We start from the raw sequence: 15014 nt of genomic DNA on the forward strand, positions 1-15014 counted from the left end.
TGCACGCCTTAATTACCGAACAATGTCTCTATACTTCGTTTCTTATCACATAAGCCCCTCTACAACGTCTTCTCAATTTCCATAATCTCCCTTACGCCCTCCTCAATGGCCGAGACCTTGGCGGCGTCCAGCCTCTTGAGCGGCCGCCTGGGGTAGCCGCCGTAGCCGTAATAGCTCTGGATGGCCTGCTTCGTGCCGGCGATGGCGGCCTTTGTCAGGACCCAGTCACCCTTGCTCAGGACCTTTTGCAGCTCGATGGCTTCGTCCCGCTTGCCCTCGGCCCAGAGGTTCCAGACCTTGACGCAGACCTTGGGCATGACGTTGGCGCCGCCGGCGATGATGCCGCTGCCGCCGCTGGCCAGCGTCTGCACGGTAAAGTCACAGATGCCGCCAAACGCCATGTAGCCGGAGCCCTCGGAGAAGGGCGTCTTGGCCTTGGTAGCGGTGGCGACGCGGGTCAGCTTTCCGGTGTTGCCGCAGGTGAACTTTGTGCCGATGATATTGGGATGCTCGGCCAGCTTGATGATGAGGTCCGAGTCCATGTCCACGCCTGCCACGGCCCCAGGGTAGTTGTACAGGACGATGGGAACGGGGCTAGAGTCAGCCACGGCGTGGAAGTAGCCCGAGATGGCGTCGTCGTCCATGAAGCCGCGGTAGTAGCTGGGAGGGAGGAGGAGCACGGCGTCGGCGCCTACGTCGGCGCAGGCGCGGCACAGCTCGATGGTGCCCTTGACGGAGCCCTCGGTGGCGCCGACGATGATGGGCACGGCGGGGAAGCCGGCGGCGTCGAGAGCCTCGCGGGTAGCTCTGGTGACGGCGACCTTTTCCTCACGCGTGCAGTGCACCGCCTCGCCGTTGGAGCCCATGGTGACGAGGCCGGCGAGTCCTGCGCGGGCCAGGCGCTCAGCGTGCTTCTTGATGGTAGGGATGTCGAGCTCCTCCGTCTCAGGGTCGAAGAAGGTCATTGTTGGGGCGTAAATGCCGCAGGGTAGGGTGCGGCGGCTGCCGGCCTGGCCGTTTGTTGCGCTCATGGTTTTCGTGGGCGGATGTAATGTGTGGAGGTTGATGTGTGATGGAAGGTCTTTGACTGTGTACCTACGTAGATGGGGCTATATATACTCGACAGCAAGGAAGGCAAGAAGACATAGGGTTCAAGGATAAAGAAAGACAAGAAAGAAAAAGAAAAAGAAAGAAAACAGGAGCTTATAATCTTCAACGCGAAAAAAGGGGCCCGCAGTTCGAGGGACGTGGCGGGGTGTGACGGGATTTGCTTAGAGAACATGGAGAACACCCGTCGGTTACCCCAGGCACCAACCAAGGCCGAAATGTTGCCGGGAGCTTAAAAGCCAGTTTTTTCCCTTGATTTTCGTAAGTGCCCTGCCAACCAGCGTTGTTGTTTGGAATTAAAATTTCCAAGCTTCTGTAGATGCAAAAGAGACTGCGCCAAGAGACTGCGCCATGAGAGTAGCAGTCGCAATTTGGAGTACACGGTGGTTCGCAAAGAGGCACATCCCTGAGGTCGGAGAGACCCCGCGTTGTTTGAACGAGATAGAGCAAGCATTGGGCCTATACCTTCAGACTGACAGTATATGGATATGCCGAGCCTATAAGGAGAATCAGGGATTAACCTAGTTGTTGTTAGCGAAGACTTTCTCTGCGAGGGCATATCATCAATTTCTAAGTTGTAACGTTTGTGATGCTTGTATAAAGCTCAATAAATCAATAATAGCGATCGGAAAATCTAGCATGTGGTTGTAACACGACATAAAGAGAAAACCCGATGCTGTGTAGAAGTTCAACTTGCAAGAATTAATTTGATTGAGAGGACCCAGCCGGCGGTACCGGAATTCAGTAATGGGTACAATCCCGAGAATCGGCAGAAACAGTTCTGACAGGCAGGCGGTCAAGAGGAAAACAACGGGAGATTTATTATCCACCAATGACCGCAGTGTTGGCTACCCCTACTCTGCTTTATTCAGTACTTACGTAGTGGTAAAAACTTGGGGGAGGGGCACCGTACAACGTAGGGAACCTCGGGGTACATACAGCCCGGCTGGAAAACAACAGAAAGAAGCTCTACATCCATCCTCGATACGCGACTACCAAGCGGAATAATTCTACCACACGATCCCGTCATCACATCACAACGAGCCCCATTTGCTATATAGCAATAGCCAATTGAGCCGAAAACCTGCGACAGTATGCGGCGACATTCCGTCGGGTTCAACTTTCCGTAGCTGCCCACCACCAGAGCTTTTTCTGTGGGTGGGCCTGCTGTCAAGTCAAGTTAAGTTAAATCATTTAGTTCAGTCAGTAATGGACAGTCTCCAAATTTCCCCGCGCTTCCCCGCCAAAATTTTGCTTGGTTCTCCACTGGTTATTTGTTGTTCGAGGCTAGACCAGATCGACGGCGGCACAAGACTGGGAGCTCAAGTTCTAAAGTATTTATTATATGTATACAGATGGATGCCCCCTATGGTCTGAGTAGTGGTTGTTTGTCCCGTTCCTGGCCTTCTTCACACTTTTGTCCTGCGCTCTTGTACATACGCAACCCGCAAGAAATTGGTTCCTGTATATAACATCGAGAGTCACAACTACCTACGCTGGTTCTTACATCACACACTATATACCACCCGTTTGTGTCTCTTGTTGTGACAACCCGTGTCTGTTGTAAACATGGCGAACGCAGGACCCCTCAACGTGCTGATGGTGAGCTTTTCCCTTTAGCTTGTTAGTGTCTATGCTTGAACTGACATCATCCTACACAGGTCGGCACTGGCGAGTACACCACTGGGTTTGTTGGTGGTGGCGCCTCGGGGTCGGACAAGAAGGTTGGCGTGGTAGGCCTTTCCATGTTTGACCTGCGCAGGCGAGGCAAGGTCGGCAAACTGGGCATGGTGGGAGTTAATGGAAAGAAGTTTGGTGCTATTCGTAAGTCTTGGTCTTGAGAACATATGTGGGAGTTGCGGACAATATCAAGCTAATGCTGTTTCACCAACTCAACAAACAGGTGAGCACCTTCACAAGAATATCCAGCAGGTTTATAACAACTTGGACACCTCTTTCGAATCGTATCCCGCCGACGACGCCATTGACCCGGATGCGTACAAGGCAGCCATTGATGCACTCCAGCCTGGAGATGCCATCACCATCTTCACCCCTGATACCACTCATTATCCGATTGCCATGTACGCCGTGGAGAGGGGCATCCATGTAATGTTGACCAAGCCTGCAGTCAAGCTTCTGAAGCACCACCAAGAACTTCTCGAAGCTGCCCGCAAAAAGGGCGTTTATGTCTACGTCGAGCACCACAAGCGGTACGACCCGGCCTATGCCGATGCCCGGTTCAAGTCGCAGAAGCTTGGCGCTTTCAACTACTTCTACAGCTACATGTCGCAGCCCAAGTCTCAACTCGAGACCTTCAAGGCCTGGGCCGGCGTGGACTCGGACATCTCTTACTACCTCAACAGCCACCACATTGACATTTGCGACTCGATGGCGTCACCGCTCGGCTACGTCCCGGTCAAGGTTTCGGCCTCTGCTTCCAAGGGCGTCGCGACCAGCTTAGGCTGCAACGAGGCGACCGAGGACACCATCACGGTCCTCGTGCACTGGGAGAATAAGGAGACCAACGGCCACGCCACTGGCGTCTACACTGCGTCGTGGACGGCGCCGCAGCGCGCGGGCGTGCACTCGAACCAGTACTTCCACTACCTGGCCAAGGACGGCGAGATCCGCATAGACCAGGCCAAGCGCGGCTACGACGTCGCCGACGACAACGTCGGGCAGCTCATGTGGTACAACCCCTTCTACATGAAGTACGCGCCCGACGAGGACGGTAACTTTGCCGGCCAGTCGGGCTACGGTTACATTTCGATGGAGAAATTTGTCGACGGCTGCCGCGCCATCAATGCAGGATCGCTCAAGCCCGAGGACCTCGACGCAAAGGGCCTGCCCACGCTCAAGAACACCATTGCGACAACTGCGATTCTCGAAGCCGGCCGGAGGGCTATTGACGAGAACCGGGAGGTTATGATTGAGATAAAGGATGGTATTTGGTCGCTGGTTTAGGGTTTGAGGAGAAGGCAGATTCTCTACGATCTAGTAACTTGATCAAGCTTGCTTTCATCAGCATTGTCTAATACAAGTAGATGATGTGATGTTTTGTTTGACTGCCAAGCATCGGCCGGCATACTTGTCTGCATTGCTTTTGCTTGCAAGGTTATCTCATGCACCCTGCTTTACTTTATCAAGTACGTGGTGGGTTATAGGAAAGCCAGCGACGATATTATACTGAAACAAGTCGTCGTCCCTTGATCTTGTCAGAAAGACAAGAGTTTAATGTGCGATTTAAAGTAGCTTGGCAGCGTTGACCCTGCCAATCACTAGTTAGTCTAGTTCATGTAGATCAGATCAGATAATCTAGACAAGGATGCGGGAAGGCCCGGAAGTTATGATTTGTAAATGTCAATGCTTCAAGTTGTGTGGCTTGCCGGGGTCGTGCATGCGAATAGACCGAAGGCCGAGGATTGCAAATCGGTTCTTGTCTGTTTCTTTGTCACAATCATGTCGTCAGTCCCTGTTTATGTAGTTAGTACTTGATGTGCCCCGCCAAGACAGCAAACTAACTGGTTCAAATGAGGTAACCATGAACACACAATACTGTATTCGACTCCATCTGATCTATTACTAATAGTCACCGACAATAAGCGAGCGGATGCCCATTTCGGCGTTCACGTTTGGATAAGTCCGAAACTCATCATCCTACAAAAGAAAGGATCATCCATGTGAAAGGAAAAAAAAATATAATTCCTAAATTGATATTAGATTTGAAGTAACATTATATGAAAACCACTCGATTGGGCACAAGAGCCCCTGGCTAACCGATGCTTCCTCGAGGTTGGCTGTCTACAGTCAAACCACACACACGAAATATACCAAAGTATCGTAATACAAGCTGCCCGACATTGACGTCACATGAGATCATGAGAGGGGCAAGCACAATGGCGACTCCAAACCGCATACACATTGCCCCCGAAAATACGGGCCTCCTAAAGATCTCGCAGAATGCAGATGCGGCCAAGACTGTAACTGAACTTCTACAGAAGGACCTTGAGGTTCGGCATGACATCCAAAAGAGAAAAAAAAAAAAAAAAAAAAAAAAAAAAAAACACAGCAAGATGGTCTTTTACTGATCAAATACACGCAGGAGCACCACGTCTTCTTCAACAAAGAAGGCTTTCACAACCATGTAAAAGAGCCCCCAGTCTCCTAGAGAGAGAATGGCCCACCCCATCAACAGACTACTGACCAAGGAAAACTCCTCCCACAAAAGATCGTTCACCACCTGCTCTCCCTATATGGAACCTCGGCCGGCCCTTCATCCCTACAAAAGGCATGGGATGGCAACGCATCGTATCAGCGGCCGGTGCAGCCCACGCACGCCAGCGCAACCCCGACGCAGCTCGCTGACTGGGCCACGGCCAAGCAGCACCTGGGAAAGGAGCAGTATTACCCCGACTTCCTGGCCTTCTTCCAGCGCGAGATCGAGAAGTCGAGCGTGGCGGACGTGTTGAATCGGTACGTGTTTGCCGAGGGCGACGAGCGGGCCGACGACATGCTCATCCGCCTCTTTGGCGGCTTCGTCCACCCGCTCATCCAGCTCATGTACGGCATCGAGTGGGACCAGCCCGTCATCGTCGCCGAGGCCCTGGCCCAGGCCTGCGTGCACAAGGATGACCTGTGCACTTTCATGCTCGGCGCCGAGCGGCTCTCGAGGGAACGGCAGCAGCAGCAGCAGCAGCAGCAGGCCGATCACGAGATGGGCTCCATCCTGTCCCTGTACGAGGCCATCCCCCGCGATGAAAAGATCAGCTCGGCCGCCAGGGAGGAGGACGCCAACAAGATGCGCGACGGCGTCCTGACCCGCGCCGGCGATGAGATGGCCGCCCTGGCCGCGCGAGTCCATGTCAGGCCCGAGGAGCTGCACGAGCGTACCGTCGAGATGTTCAACGCCGCCATGTACGTTGCCGCGGGCGCCGCTGTCGCCAGGCCTGGGAAGCATGCCAAGTTTGATTTCTTCCTCATGTACGTCGAAACCTGTCTTGTTATTTTTTACTTTTTCTTCTTTTTCCTTTGAAGCTCCTTGGAGAGAGATTCGCTAAATGATGCTTACAAAAAACCACACTAGACACCATGTCAACGTGGCCCCGATCCTGCTCTCCATCAACGCCGCGTCCTGGATCCCCACGGCCGCCAAGGTCCGGCTGCTCGAGTGGAAGATCCGGATCGACCTGGTCCAGTACGCCGCACGCGCCGTGCCGTCATTGTCCCTGGAGCGGATCGCGGCCTACAGGCCAAAGCCCAAGGACGACAAATTCACCAATGCTGCTGCGTCGGGCGACAGCAGCAATATCGTCGACCTCGTGAGCCGGCTGCACGACCTCGACGACGATGGTCACGCCATAAAGCTCGTCCGCGCGGCTGCCGTCTGCCAGCAGGTCTCGCGGCCTCTGGAGGATAAGCTGGGAGACAGGCTGCCGCTGAGGGGCAAGGAGATTTGGAACAAGGTCCACCACCTGATTGCTGATGCCGCCGAGGGACCTGGTCCGCGGTGGGTGAGAACCACCGGGATGGAGTCGGCCTGGAAGGTACGTACAAAGCGACTATAGCTTATCCTTTGCTGTCAGAAAACCTCTCGCAAAAACCGTTACTAATAGGCTGGTCATCACCTGCTTCAGGATGTCCCGGATGCGCCCAAGTTGTAGATGCCGCTTTATCAAACCTTTGACGAACGAAAAAAGGATTCATTGCAGCGTGTGTGTGTTGTTTGTTGATACCTTGTATAATATCTTTTTTTTTATTCCCACGTTAAAAAACAAGTAGCCTACCATCAACCCCTCTAATCCAGGCCAATCCAGCCATCTTCGTCAGATGACTCGTCTTCTTGAGCCATGTTCGTGTCCATCAGTGCCGCATTCGCGCCTTTCGCAGGAAGAGGCTTGAGTATGTCATCTATACTCCTCCCTTCGATGATCTTGGGCTTATTCTCAGCTTGGCCAAGCAGATAATCCACCATGTAGACGTTCTCATCAGCCAATCTTCTAATCTCGTCCCTCATCCTAGCAATCGCCCTCGCAACAACCCTCAGCTCCACGTCGACCTTGGCCCGATTCGCCGCTAGCCACTTGCCATGCTTGTCGACCAGCGCCTTGATCCACAACAGACAAAATTCAATATGGGGGCTCTCCTCAGTCTGTGCTGCTACGAAGCGGAGCAGTCGCGCAACATAGACTGGTGGGAACTGCTCAACAACAAGCGGTATGTCTCTGTGTGGAATGGCCTGGTACACACGCTTGATCAGACCCGCCTCGTTCAGCCGGAATGCCATGACCAGCGCCTTGAGGTAGTCCTTCTCGTTTTCTAGCACGGCAAGGGTCGAGGCGGGCGTGATCTCCATGTTCAGGTCAAAAGGATCAAACTGCACAGTATGATCCAAGCTGTAAATGAGCAGGCCTTCTGTGGAGGCTGCGCAGAAGGCGGCCCCATCAGGCGCGAACGATACGCCCGAGACTTTGACCTCTGCATGCGTTGTGCGTGCAGATGGGTCTCCTCCGCGTTTGGAGCCGGGGAGAGATCTGTCGATGCGGTCTTCCCTGTCCGAAGCTTCATGATCGTCCAAAAGTTCTTGCGGCCCAGCTTCCGTCAGCTGCTTGCTGTTCAGGAACTCCTGTGTTCCCGAGAGCGATAGGTTTACGCTGACGGTGAACTTCTTCAGCAAAACCATGGTGGTGGTTGAGTACAAACACATGTACTTGCTGTTGCCGCCAGCGATAAGGCAGCTCCCATCCATGCTGTACTGAATGGTGTGGAATGCCTTTGTCCCTCCTGCGTTTGCCGCGGTCCGCCTGTCTGTGATTTTGCGTCCGCCAGAAACATCGCGGCGCCCGTCGACGCCAGATACTTGCTGCGCCTCCGTCACAGACCAAAAGCTAATTTGTCCATCGAGTGTAGAAACAGCCAATTGTGAAGAATCAGGTCTGACCGCAACAGAGAGAACATCTGCTTGCAACTGGAGCGGCTCGCTAGTTTGTGTCCTGTTGAAGACGCTCCAGATTCTCGCTGTCTTGTCCCAGCTTCCACTGACCAACAACCCACCATCCGGCGCAAATGCAAGGGCAGAAACAGGCCCTTCATGGCCCGATAGCTGGTCCAAGAGCTGTCCAGTCTGCACAGACCAGATGTGAACGTCAAACGAATCCAGAGATCCAGCAGCCACGACTTCACCACTGGGGTCCACAGCCATACACGAGAAAGATAGCCTCGTCGGCGCCGTGAAAGTCCGGAAGTTTCGATATCTGATCAGGTCCCAAGCTCGTATTGAGCCATCCAAACTCGCGGTAAAGAGAACGTTCCCCTTCTTCGCAAATTGGCAAGCAGTGACGCCGGATGTATGCTCCGTGAAGGTTACAATGCAGAAGCCCGACTCGATATCCCATACTTTGAGCTTCCCGTCGTCAGCCGCCGTAACAATTCGCTTGCCGTCGGGCGAATACGCGAGGGCATTCATCGAGTCGAAGTGCCCCTGTTGTTTGAGGATGTATGACTCTGATTGCCATTCCCACACTAGGAGCTGTCCCAGTTTTGATGCGCCAAACGCCAACCATTCACCGCTCTTGTTGATGCTGACAAAGTCGATTCCATTCTGTGATATGCTCAGAGTATGGATCAAGTTGAAGTCTGGCATCTCATACAGGCCAAAAATGCCGTTGGAGAAGCCTGCCACAAGAAGGTTCGACTCGGCATGGAAAGCGGCGCATTTCAAGCTCGCGTTGTTCTGCATGAAATAGTGTCGCTTTACTATCCTCCACCGCAAGTCGGACTCGTCCGCACCGTCCATATCGTCGTCCTCCTTATCCTGCGGACCGACGTACTGCCAATCAAAAACAGCCCCATCTTTGCTGACCGTATAGATGGTCTCTTGATCCAGTGAGAACCAAGCGCCGACAACGCCCTGTCTATGGCCTGAAAGAACGGTTGGCGTGAATCCTTCTTCTTGGTTCAAGCTCCATATCCTGGCTGTGAGGTCCTTGGAAGCACTTAGAAAGAACCTTGAGTCGCGCGACCACTCTATGTGACGGACTTCGTCGAAATGGGCAGCATGGCTGTGATGCCGCACAAACGGTGCAAACTCGAGTCCGTCGTCGCCCGTAGCCGAGTCGGGAGTCTGAGGCACCTGCCAGACCTCTATCCTGCGGCCAATGCCAACCGCGAAGTGGCGGCCGGAAGGAGAAAAAGATAGAGCGGTCACGGCCGTTCGGAAGGAAAAGTGGTATATCGAGATGCGCCGAACCACATTGGTGAGAATGGCATGGCCATCTTCGTCGACCGAGAGCAACAGGTTGCCGCGCGGGGTCAGGTCGAGTCGAACAATGTTCTTTCGATGCGCAAAGGGAAGAGTGTATGATTTGTTACTAAGAGAGGTCAGCATATACTAAACAAAAGCAAGGTCGGAACAACACTACATACTCGACAAGGTTGAATACGGTCACCCTGTTGCCGACCGGGGAATAAAGGTGCGTGCCATCGGGGCTGAAAAGAAGATTGCCCCGGCAATAAACTGTTCCAAGCAAATTGGAAAACTAGAGAATAAAGTCAGCAGAGAACGAAGACAATTGTTTTCAAAAAGATGCGCACCTTGAAGTCGGTCTTCATCGTCACCTCATTGTGGCAGACTTAATCGCTGCCGATGCGCGCAAAACTTTCTCGAAAATTAGGACCGCAGCGATTCTGCTTCAGGCGCGGCCGACAACTTTTTTGGTGGGGCCGCCTTCCGCTGCCGGCAACAAGTTGGATTGACATGAAATTTTGGAGGGGTCGGCTGAAACTTGTTCCTCTACCCGACTGGCGCTAAGCCAAACATAGATTAGTCTCAAGTGCCGGTACATTTTCATCAGCAGCAAGTGGTGGAAGCCTGGGACAGGGGTCGTTCAGGTGAAAAAAGGTTAGGTGGGTGCGCGGTGGGTGCAGATGGGCTTGATGGCTCGTGCATCGACCCTTAGGAAATTTGACTTGCCAATCTCCCCTGAATTGAAGTGAGTGGTGGAACGGTAACGAATACCCGCAATCCATCTCAACTGTCAACATACGAGTTGAGCATCTCTCCCTTACACATTCTCAACCCTCAACTGCTCGCTCGACATAAAAAGTTTGCGGGCCTGCCTTGTTTTGCATAGCGTTGGGGAAGTTCTCGATTATCTGAAGGACAAACCTTTTGCTTAGTTTATTTATCACACCCACCACATCGGTCTTAGACACCGCTGCCCGCCATGGCTCCCGCTGCGACCGAGAGCGCCTCCCCCATTGGCATTGCCAACTTGCCCAACCAGAGGCACAAGATTGTGGCAAAACGTGGTGCTGCCTTCACTATTATGGTATGGTTCAATCAAGCAGGACTGGAAAGCTCCTTGTGGCCATCCTTTTACGCGTACTGATCGTGTCTACTCTTGTCGTAGGTTGCTGGCGAGTCGGGATTGGGCAAGACCACATTCATCAACACTCTGTTCTCCACAACGATCAAGAACTATGCCGATCACAAGCGTCGGCACCAGAAGCAAATCGATAAGACGGTAGAGATTGAGATCACAAAAGCCGAGCTCGAAGAGAAGTTCTTCAAGGGTACATTCTCCCGCTTAGCGACTGTACCAGGAGCATATTTGCACAGTAGACTAACGTTGGCAAAATCCTACAGTTCGGTTGACGGTTATCGACACCCCGGGCTTCGGTGATTATGTGAACAACAGGGACTCGTGGATGCCCATTATCGAGTTCCTCGACGACCAGCACGAGTCTTACATGCTTCAGGAGCAGCAGCCGCGCCGCCAGGACAAGATCGACTTGCGAGTGCATGCCTGCCTGTACTTCATCCGCCCTACAGGCCACACCTTGAAGCCCCTTGATATTGAGGTTATGAAGCGCCTCTGCTCTAGGGTGAACCTGATTCCCGTCATCGCGAAAGCCGACACTCTCAGTCCGGCAGACCTTGCCAGGTTCAAGCAGCGCGTAAGTGATTTGACATATGCGGACATGTCAATATATCATACTAATTTTGGTGGTCGATATGCAGATTCGCGCTGTTATTGATGCACAGAGCATCAAGATCTACCAGCCACCGGTCGAGGAGGACGATGAGGCTGCTGCCCAGCATGCACGCAGCCTGATGGCCGCCATGCCCTTTGCGGTGATTGGTTCCGAGAAGGACGTCAAGACGGGCGACGGCCGTATCGTCAAGGGCCGCCAGTACTCATGGGGTGTTGCTGAGGTTGAGAACGAGGACCACTGCGACTTCAAGAAGCTGCGCTCCATTCTCATCCGCACTCACATGCTCGACCTCATCCACACCACCGAGGAGCTGCACTACGAGGCCTACCGCGCACAGCAGATGGAAACCCGCAAGTTCGGCGAGGCCAGGCCCCGCAAGCTCGACAACCCCAAGTTCAAGGAGGAGGAGGAGGCGCTCCGCAAGCGCTTCACCGAGCAGGTTAAGATCGAGGAGCAGCGTTTCAGGCAATGGGAGCAGAAGCTCATTGCCGAGCGCGACCGTCTCAACAAGGACCTTGAGCACACCCATGCTACCATCAAGCAGCTCGAGAGCGAGCTCGAGCAAATGCAGGGCAGCGCTGCCCGCTCGCATGGCCGTCGCTAAGCGTTCAAATCTGTTGAGCTGGTTACCAAGCTCTTCCCAATGCGAACAAGGCCTGGCGGGACGGTTTCTTTGCCGGGCTTCGACATTGGTCGTCCTACCAGTCTTTTGACCTTTATCCAACGGCTCCTATAGAATCAACATTGGGGGTGGTTCTCTTGGAGCTTGCTGTGGATATGTGGGCGAGTTGATGATAAAACAGGGTTAATTCCTCGGTCCACGATACCACGATTTGGGCTCTATCTATTTTCATTTGAGTTTTGCTTCCTTTCATCCCCATCTTGTTTTTTTCTAGGGCGGCGGGAGCAAAAGAGAGAAGAAACAAGCGCACTATCGGCGTCAACATTGTGAGAGGGCCACCTCCAGCCACTGGCTGCTGCTTGGTACCAAAAACTCCCATTGTTTTGCGTCTGGAACCTGCCTTTGTTTCTCTCAGGTAATTCTCCCATCCCTTAGACTTACTTAGTTGTGATGTAATTCAGCCTCGCAGTTGTGATACCAGTATAATCAAAAAAATGGCTGTCTTTGTTTAATCGTCCAGTGTAATTCATCCGTACCAAGCTGTCATGTGTGAGGTACAAAGGCCAAAAACACTTCGCTATCCAACGTCGGACTTCCCCCTAGCATGTACTTGGCTATTCTACAAAACAAGTTCCAGACGGAATGCAAGTTGCTAGCTGGCAGCGTTGTTGCACATACCTGGCTAGGCTCGGCTTGGGAACGACGCAGGCCATTGTGATAGCGTGCCGGCAGTCTTGAATCAATCACCGATTGGCATTGTGTTCTGATTAAACGTTGCAAATCAATAACTTTAAAATATGCCGATTTTGCCCTTCACACAGCGTCTATACTTGCCCTGGTAGCAAGCTGTTCGTTCTTGTTCCCAAGCTTCGATATCTGCAGGAACGTGTCAACCCCGTAGCCCTCCAGGCTGTGGAGCTCAAGACTCCCAGCCCAGTATTCGGCATATACTCTACTTAAAGGTAGACCCACACCCAACTTCAGATTCGGCGGTCTTGATGACAAGGACGAGAGAGATGACATCACACTCTGGTCAGTCGTCATCTGCGGCATTGACAGGATGCCGCTGCTGTCCTCCTCAGGGCGTACCTCCTGCAGCGTGGCGGCCATCTTGGGCACGTGTTTGAGGTTCTGGAGCAGCCGGTCGCTGTGGGGACCTTTGCTGAATGACCAAAGGTATGGAAGCATGTCTCGCGCGACGCCGCCACCCTGATCCGAGACGCGGATGATGACGTGCTGCGACGACTCACAGATGGTGACTTCGATGGGCGGCGGGGGCTTCCCTAACTTTTGGTGCTGTTCAACAGTGGCGTCGACGCTGTTGCGCAGCAGTTCGCCAATTATGTACTCGAGGTGACTGAGGATAAAGGGGAAATTGGCCGTCAGATGGCCGACGACGCGGATCTCAGGCAGCGGGATGTCTTCCCCATGGGCGGAGCGCGCCAGGGCGTGGACGGCTGCGGCGCAGCGGTCGACGACGTCGCGGGCAACGCACTTGACGAGTACATTGCCGACGAAATCGGAGGACTCGGCCACGGGGCTGGCCGATCCCAGCGTTGCTGCTACCGCCGCGGCTTCCCCTGTTGGTGCCGACCACGGCTGAGTCTGGTTGCGGAAGGACTGTGTGAGTGTCACGTGCTGTTCCGCGATGACGCGGCGAGAGATCCTGGACTGCAAGATGCGGTTCATGAAGCTGTTGAGCTCCTGTGGGTCCATGAGCCCACTACACTCAAGCACACCCATGGCCAGCTTGGGGATAACAGTGAGGTGAGTCTTAAGCATCCCACTGATGATCTCGCAGAAGACGTCGTTGTCGGCTAGCGACTTGATCTCTTTGATCTTGCGAAAGGTGTCGAAGGCGGTCCAATACATGTTGTAAACTTCCGCTATGTGTCGATTCGACACGACCTGGTATGGTAGCATCTGCATATCCCGGATGCGGTGAGACAGGCGGGTAGGTAGCTCTGTGCGAACATAGTTGGCCGAGCTGAGCAGGCGAGCCTCGTTCAGCGAGCGTCCGAAGAACATGAGCTGGCGGAGGCTAACCGGTCGGGCCTCTTTTGCGACCCAACTGCGCGATGGGGAGGATGTATATTGTCAGTCAAAAATCACATGATTTTTAAGGGTCTGAGGCAAGGGGCGAGATTGGGGTATATATTCAGCACTGAAACTGAGATGAGAAAAACCCTACTCATCAAGCGCAGCCATCGGCCTCCATGATGGACCCTGTGACAGCCGGGCCAGGGAGACATCACCAGGTGATCGGAAGCCGGCGGCCAGCATCGGTCGGGCTGCCGGAGCTAGACCGGAGGGGCTCAAGCCATACTGAGCAAGTCGGGATATTCTCGACATGTTGACGCCGATACGTCGCCGTTTATCATATAAAGGCTAACATTGGCAGAAAGCAGATAGGTTAAAAGGAAGAAAAAGACGGCGCGGACTGCGTGTTTCTGGTTTCGTCGTTAGGGCATAGTAGCTAGGCCGATGCTAATTAAGATAGATAAATTCGATTACGTTGGTACATATAATGGGATGAGTTGCTCTTCAGAGAAATTGGTCTCCAGAGCTGAATTGCCATGAAGTGACTCGAAGTCCTAAATTGCCCCACAATTGCAAGTCTGAGTGTTTTCGCAGTGTTCACCCTTAGGCAGATACAGCGGACTCGGACCTTTGCCTCGATTGTTGCGATCCTTTCTCCTTTTTCACACTCTTTTCAAAAAGACGCTTACTTTGTTCCCAAATCAGAATTGAAAAGACCAAAGCACTTGGGAGCATTTGTACCTGCTGGTCTATTCCTATGATCATTCAATTGATTGTGTATTTGGACAGGGATCAATTACAGAACCAGCACATAGTTATGGATGGAAAACGCTTGTCAAAAGTATCAATCGATACAAATAAATGCAGCCTACATCCTATACATTAGATCTTACTGTAAATACTTCTAGATAGACATATAAACCTGCTTCTGGAGATGTATGAATTCACTCGAGCTAGATTGATTGACAGGGTTGTACTACACTACACTGTCGAGGTACCGAACCTGCGGTCGGTCAATACCGTCACCAAAGAAAAGTCACTCACAGCCGAGTACTGGCAACGACTGGGCAGACTGGACGTCATTGAGGGGCACTGCGACACGCTTGGGGACTGTGGAGAACGTTATATGTACCGCTGTGGGCGAATTTGCTAGCAGAGTAACTTGGAACTCCACTTTTTCCTGCCAATTTTGACTGCAGCATCACCTGAAAACCGTCCGTTCCAGCTGTCCGTGCCGCGTCCCCTCACCACC

At 53.0% G+C, this 15014-nt stretch overlaps 6 protein-coding genes across 6 annotated transcripts; 3 read left to right on the plus strand and 3 right to left on the minus strand.

Annotated features, from left to right (window-relative positions):
* Nucleotides 1-59: 59 nt before the first annotated feature.
* PpBr36_02373 (uncharacterized protein) lies at nt 60-1031 on the minus strand (the record flags this gene model as incomplete). The annotated part of the gene is made up of 1 exon (XM_029889555.1): nt 60-1031. One exon carries the CDS (start codon nt 1029-1031, stop codon nt 60-62), a length of 972 nt encoding a protein of 323 aa, XP_029753987.1.
* Nucleotides 1032-2676: 1645 nt separating this feature from the next.
* PpBr36_02374 (uncharacterized protein) lies at nt 2677-4071 on the plus strand (the record flags this gene model as incomplete). The annotated part of the gene is made up of 3 exons (XM_029889556.1): nt 2677-2709; nt 2769-2931; nt 3011-4071. 3 exons carry the CDS (start codon nt 2677-2679, stop codon nt 4069-4071), a joined length of 1257 nt encoding a protein of 418 aa, XP_029753992.1.
* Nucleotides 4072-4886: 815 nt separating this feature from the next.
* Nucleotides 4887-6767, plus strand: PpBr36_02375 (uncharacterized protein; the record flags this gene model as incomplete). The annotated part of the gene is made up of 5 exons (XM_029889557.1): nt 4887-5117; nt 5210-5251; nt 5336-6087; nt 6191-6650; nt 6741-6767. The coding sequence occupies 5 exons, from the start codon at nt 4887-4889 to the stop codon at nt 6765-6767; spliced, it is 1512 nt and encodes a 503-aa protein (XP_029753993.1).
* Nucleotides 6768-6901: 134 nt separating this feature from the next.
* Nucleotides 6902-9714, minus strand: PpBr36_02376 (uncharacterized protein; the record flags this gene model as incomplete). Its single annotated transcript, XM_029889558.1, has 3 exons — nt 6902-9473; nt 9529-9641; nt 9697-9714. The coding sequence occupies 3 exons, from the start codon at nt 9712-9714 to the stop codon at nt 6902-6904; spliced, it is 2703 nt and encodes a 900-aa protein (XP_029753990.1).
* Nucleotides 9715-10328: 614 nt separating this feature from the next.
* On the plus strand, nt 10329-11704 carry PpBr36_02377 (uncharacterized protein; the record flags this gene model as incomplete). The annotated part of the gene is made up of 4 exons (XM_029889559.1): nt 10329-10433; nt 10515-10677; nt 10751-11061; nt 11126-11704. The coding sequence occupies 4 exons, from the start codon at nt 10329-10331 to the stop codon at nt 11702-11704; spliced, it is 1158 nt and encodes a 385-aa protein (XP_029753991.1).
* Nucleotides 11705-12535: 831 nt separating this feature from the next.
* PpBr36_02378 (uncharacterized protein) lies at nt 12536-14845 on the minus strand (the record flags this gene model as incomplete). Its single annotated transcript, XM_029889560.1, has 4 exons — nt 12536-13793; nt 13914-14022; nt 14237-14390; nt 14807-14845. 4 exons carry the CDS (start codon nt 14843-14845, stop codon nt 12536-12538), a joined length of 1560 nt encoding a protein of 519 aa, XP_029753984.1.
* Nucleotides 14846-15014: the final 169 nt, after the last annotated feature.

The sequence above is a fragment of the Pyricularia pennisetigena genome, chromosome 3 (genome assembly GCF_004337985.1).
Source record: "Pyricularia pennisetigena strain Br36 chromosome 3, whole genome shotgun sequence".
NCBI lineage: Eukaryota > Fungi > Ascomycota > Sordariomycetes > Magnaporthales > Pyriculariaceae > Pyricularia > Pyricularia pennisetigena.